Genomic DNA, 6,022 nt, shown 5'->3' with positions numbered 1-6,022 from the left:
TTTTTTTTTTTTTTTGTATTTTGGTTTTAGAGTCATTTTCTCATCTTTGCAAAGACTTAGATTGTAATTTTTATTTCCAAGTAGTTTATTTTTGTTCTGCAATTGAAGAATAGCAATAGCAATAGCACTTAGACTTATATACCGCTTCACAGTGCTTTTACGGCCCTCTCTACGCGGTTTTACATAGTCAGCATATTGCCCCCAACAATCTGGATCATTTAACCCATCTCGGAAGGATGGAAGGCTGAGTCAACTTTGAGCCTGGTGAGATTCGATCTGCCAAATTGCAGGCAGCTGGCAGTCAGAAGAAGTAGCCTGCAGTACTGCATTCAAACCACTGTGCCATAAATATAAACATTTATGTTTATAATGCATTTCTTGTTTATATCTCTGCAGGTGTTTGCCTATGATCACTGCTTCTGGTCTATGGATGAAACTAACAAAGAAAAATATGCAGGTATCATTGTAACAATGAACAACTCTGGTGGGAGGAAAATTGGCATGGCTCTAGCAATCATCTGTCAAAGGAGTTAGAAGATTTAAAGGTCGTCTCCAGAACTTAAGAGAGCTTCCTCATTGCCAACACATTTCTAGAAGAAGAAAATAAATAATTTTTAGGACTAGCATCAGGTCTCCCTCCCTTCCCCAAAAGACTCTCAATCCTATTTCTGAAAAGCTGTAAATTGTGATTTCCCTCTATTATAAAGCACAGCAGTTAGAAGATACCACGTTACTTTTGAATTATTATCATACAAAAGAGAACAAAAGATTTTTTTGTATTATTATCATACAAAGGAGAACAAAAGCAAGGAACAATCCAAACAAAACAGAAGAAGAAGAAGAAGAAGATGTAGTCTTTATATATCCACATCCTGGACCTTACAAAGGACAGATTGGGATCAGATGTTATTGTTAGATTTAGAAAGCATGTTAAATCCTAAATTCAAGTTAACAAAGCACAGTTGTTGCATGTTTGTAATATCTTATGCCTAAAAATATATATCATGATTTAACATCATGATCTGGATTCCCATAACATTCTGAATTCCAAATTATTCAGTCTCATTTTAGCCTAATCCTGTGGGCTGAGATTGAATCAATTAACCATAAAGACTCAAAAGCAGGGATAGGATGGGTTCAGATTCCTGTTTAATTTATGGAGGTCATCAATTTCTTACCCAAATGAATTGCACAAAATGGTTGTGAATATAAAACCGAATAACCCTATGCATAAGGTTCTTGGGGGGGCAGGGTTGCCTTGAATTCAAATAGCAATAAAAATAACGGTTCTGGTTTTCTTGAGGTCAGAGGGTTTTTTTTCATAAGATATGCTTCAAAATGATTCATCCGGTGCTGGTTAAATACATAGCAACTCCAAAGGAAGTTACTGGATACCTTGGTGTAGTTAAGATGAGTATCTGCTCTGTGCTTTCCATTGTGGGTGGCTCCATTGATTTTGGACGCACATGAAAAGCATAAAATGTTTTCACACATTATAAGTGTTTGAAGCTTTTGAGAGTTTTAACAAAGGTTTTTTTTTTTTAATTCTTCCTCCCCCCCATAATTTGAATCTTTTTGTTCTAATTTTAGGTCAAGATGTTGTTTTCAAGTGCCTTGGTGAGAACATTCTCCAGAATGCCTTTGAAGGTTACAATGCATGTATTTTTGCCTATGGACAGACCGGTAAGCATTAGCAAGGTGGACATTGAAAGACAGGAGGAAATGTGTTAGTTTTTAACAAATTAGGAACAGTATCAAGCAACACATCAAATTAAAAGAAATAAGTCATAATTTAATTATTCATAGTTCCTTCAATTTCAGATGCTGGTTTTGATTTCTTATGTGTTTTTCACTACAATAGAATGATTATCCTATTTCCTCCCTTATCTGTCTTGAATGGCTCATATTCACATTGCCTTCATTTCAGGCTGTCAATATAGCCCAATTAAAAAAATTTTTTTTTTTATAGCCTTAAGTAATATAATGCACATCTGAACTGCAATAAAAAGAGAAACAGAAAAACAGACCTGGTGTAATATCAATAGATACAACTGTTGCAGTGGCTCCTTGAATCAACCCTGATTCCTGGTAGTTTTTTCTTGACAACTATTTTGGAAGTAGCCAAAATAATTCTCTTCTTCGTCCTAGCACTCAAAATCACTCAGCTAGTTTTTGTAGGTGATGACTAAGTTGAGCCCAAGGACAGAGTCAAATGCATCATGTCTTTGGAATCTCTATGCCCCAATAAGAGACCTATATCTAGCCCACATCCTTGAAGTGCATTGACGCTTATCTGGTGCCAATTTGCCTTGACCGTTCAGATTCTTGCATATAGGTAGTATGAAATAAACTTGTAGTACTTTTGAACTCTACCCTGATTCCCTGGCTAGAACTCAGATTCCCCATTTCTAGTCTGCTGCCTTTAAACATTACACCAAACTAGCTTTCATTAGAGGAAAGTATGCAATACCAAAAGCCAATTGAAAAAAAAAAACCAATTTATTTATTTAACCGAATTTTGTAGCTGCACAACTCACATATAGTGAGAATGATTGGGTTGGAGGTGAAAGGAGGGAGTTTGGGAAATCCAGGTAAGAAGTCCTAGTCCAGCATATTCAGCTACAAAACTTGAATCAACCACAGAGCAGTTAACAATCAAAACAAGCAGATTATATGAGGAATAAACTATCCTTTAGATCAGGGGTGGGGAACAATGGCTCTTTTATGACTTGTGGACTTCAAGTCCCAGAATTCTGGGAGTTAAGACTACAAGTCATAAAGGGGTTATCATTCCCCACCTCTGCTTTAGATAGACTGATTCAGAATTTAGCTTTTTGGACACATTGAAGAACAAAGTAGTTATATTTCTTAAAGTTATCCCACAACATTCTGTCAATTTGCCATAATTTAAATCAAAGATAGCCAACCTACAGACTTTTTCCCCCAGCCCTTAGTATACTCCAAAAAATAGCAAGACCAAAACGTTAGAGTTTGGGAAGGATTTAAAGAACTAAAATAGAATTCTCATTAATAAAATCCAAATCTTTCTGGATCAAATTGAGGGGCTAGTTAAGGAGGAAAGTATTTCCATATCTACAAGGCTTCAGGCATCAGTTTTGCTGCTTAACCCCACCTACCAGAAGAAAGCTGAAAATTTGATCTTACCTATTTAGATGTTATTACCAGCCACAACCACTTTCAGAGACCAGCTGCAGAAATGTTGACTCCTCCTTAAAATGCTAAATGAATGAAACCGACTATGGAGGCTTATAATTAGGAGCCAGATGTTTTATTGACATTTTTAAACAGAAATATTAATTTTGACTGTACTTCTCAAGGCTGCAGCTTGGTAAAGGTAATATGAAAAACAGTAAGGTTAAGAGAAATAGAAGAATGAGAGGGGGGGAGGAGAAGGTAGAGAAGGGGGGAGGTGATGGGAGGGGGGGAAACAGCTTGTATTTTTGCTTTCCCATTAGCCACTGAAGATATTGGCTACTATTGGGCACAGAATAATAAATAGTGATAGAATATTTATGGTAGTCACGGACTGAGGACAGCAGTTTCCTATTCTTGACTTTCCTTGATATATTTTGTATAACTTATATAGCAAACAAAAGAGCTGGAGATCCGGGATAATATTGGTTATGTAGGGATGCAACCAGATACAACCCTTATTTATCTACCACTTGATTCTTTTCCACATTAAGCAGATAAGCATCTCCTGACAGTGGTATGACTGACCTTGAACTAACAGCACAAGGAGACAGCTACAGTGCTCCAACTCACCTATTGACAATTTGACAAACCAGTTTTGTATATTTACAAAAATTTTTCCATGTGATCAGACAAAATAAGATAGTTATAGTAATTTATTTATCCAGCTCAGTCCATAAATTCAATTAGACTTGGTTTATAGAACCATAGCCATTTATTTACGCTCTATAGGGCATGAAATGTCTGCCTGTAGTGCTGTAATATTTGTAAAGGAACTTTTTCCCATTAATTCAGAATAATAATTTTGCTTCATCTTTTCATCACTAATAATAAAATAAATTGTAGATTTATTTATAAAAGTCCTCAGTAAGACTTCATGGGCTTTCCCGTCATTTTTAATTTCTTAAAAAACGTTTTCTTTCTCTTTTATGCAGGATCTGGAAAATCCTACACAATGATGGGCACTGCTGATGAACCTGGATTAATACCTCGGCTCTGTAGCAGTCTCTTCGAAAGAGCCCAGCAAGAGGAGAGCGAAGAGCAGAGTTTTAAGGTGGAAGTATCCTACATGGAGATTTATAATGAGAAAGTCAGAGATCTCCTGGACCCAAAGGGGTAAGGAAGGTTTTTTGGGAACACCGAGATTGCAGGCAACCCAGTAATCATTTGATGGGAGTGGAAGTCTCGTTCTTCTGCATTCCTCACAAGGTCAACATGCATTCCTCCAGAACAAAACCAATAATTTTTGTTTCTGGGTATGGGCCTTCTCTCAGTAATTAAATATATGCTTTGCATGCAGAAAGAGCTATATTTTATCCTAAGCCACCCTATATAGGCTTGGAAAGCAATAGCAATAGCACTTAGACTTATATACCGCTTTACAGTCCTCTCTAAGTGGTTTACAGATTCAGCATATTGCCCCCAACAATCTGGGTCCTCATTTTACCCACCTCAGAAGGATGGAAGGCTGACTCAACCATGAGCCTGGTGAGATTCGAACTGCCAAATTTCAGGTAGCCAGCAGTCAGCAGAAGTAGCCTGCAGTACTGCATTTTAACCACTGCGCCACCACGGCTCTTGAAAGAGTCTTCATTGGAATTTAAGAGAGCCACTCTCTCTTGCTTCACCACAAGAACTCAACTAGGTGAATCTATATTATGACTCACTATATGGCTGGGGTGCAAGTCTTCAAGTAGTTCTCTGCTCCCATCCCCCAAAAAATCTTAAAGTCTTGCTGAAGTTCTCAATACTGAAATAGACAGGATTCTAGCATTCCCAGACAAGGTTTACTTAACACTTTTTCTGTACTCATTTACTTTTTTAAAAATAAATTCTAATTTACTTGTAAGGATCTGCTGAGGTTTTTTTGAAAATAGTGTTGACAATTCTTGCTGCCGATCCTAGGTGTAAAGGATTTCTTGTATTTCATGGAATTTGTGGTCCAACTGGGAGGTCCATGATAAGGTTCTCCCATGCTTTTTTAAAAAATGTATTGGTAATGGAGCCCAGACTGAGCAGGCGTGAATTGGATCTGTCATCCTGCCCCTTTTCTGTTAACTATACCCAGCAATTGGGAGGGAGGGAAACATAGTTATCTTAACTATTTGAGTAGGCTTTTAAATCTCAACATCATCTCAGGGAAGTTCAAAAATCTGTTAAATGTTTTAAATAGTTGAGCAATATGTTGACTCTTATCTTGATAATATGCAAATAGGATAGCCTCTGTCTTTTTTCTTATCTTTGTGTGATAGCATTTTCGTTGTTGAGAATTTCACCTTGAGAAGACTGAATTAGTTCCCCCAAGCTGGACAGTGAAATTGGTCAGCCAAAAGCATCTTTAAATGCTGGATACAATCCAATCAAAATCGAAACCTCATTTGAGGTTAAGAAGAAAGGTCTAAGCAAGTGTGAATCAGCATGACTCAGAAGTGCCTCACTGACAATAATGCATGGACAATATTGCCCATTTACGTTCTGCAAATGTAACATCTTGTTCTATGTTTGCTTTCAAACAGGAGCCGTCAATCTTTAAAAGTCAGAGAGCACAGTGTTTACGGACCTTATGTAGATGGTCTTTCAAAACTAGCTGTTGCCAGTTACAAGGTAAAGAAATCCATTATAATAGGCTTACCGAATAATGTTCAGTGGAGTGGTTACCATTACCCAGTTATTTATATATCTCTTGTAGAACAAGAACATGTGTCCAAAACAGCTTACAATACATTAGAAAATAATAGTGAATCAGTTAAGATGTAGCAACTCTAATCTGTTAACCTGGGATTTCTCAGCAAAATTTCACTGGATTTCA

At 37.0% G+C, this 6,022-nt stretch overlaps 1 protein-coding gene across 1 annotated transcript in view; it reads left to right on the top strand.

Annotated features, from left to right (window-relative positions):
• Positions 1–400: 400 nt before the first annotated feature.
• The window catches only part of KIF13B (kinesin family member 13B), a 100,749-nt gene continuing 95,127 nt past the window's right edge, over positions 401–6,022 (top strand). The window contains exons 1-4 of the mRNA XM_070932208.1: positions 401–457; positions 1,591–1,683; positions 4,149–4,329; positions 5,733–5,817. Coding sequence (XP_070788309.1) covers positions 427–457; positions 1,591–1,683; positions 4,149–4,329; positions 5,733–5,817 — 390 coding nt within the window. The 5' untranslated portion in view covers positions 401–426. The remainder of the gene's footprint in view (positions 458–1,590; positions 1,684–4,148; positions 4,330–5,732; positions 5,818–6,022) is intronic.

Source organism: Pituophis catenifer, unplaced genomic scaffold (assembly GCF_029215685.1).
Source record: "Pituophis catenifer annectens isolate HBS135680 unplaced genomic scaffold, rPitCat1.0.hap2 SCAF_1, whole genome shotgun sequence".
Lineage (NCBI taxonomy): Eukaryota > Metazoa > Chordata > Lepidosauria > Squamata > Colubridae > Pituophis > Pituophis catenifer.
Note: the sequence above shows the minus strand (reverse complement) of the source record. Positions and strands in the feature narration are given on the sequence as shown.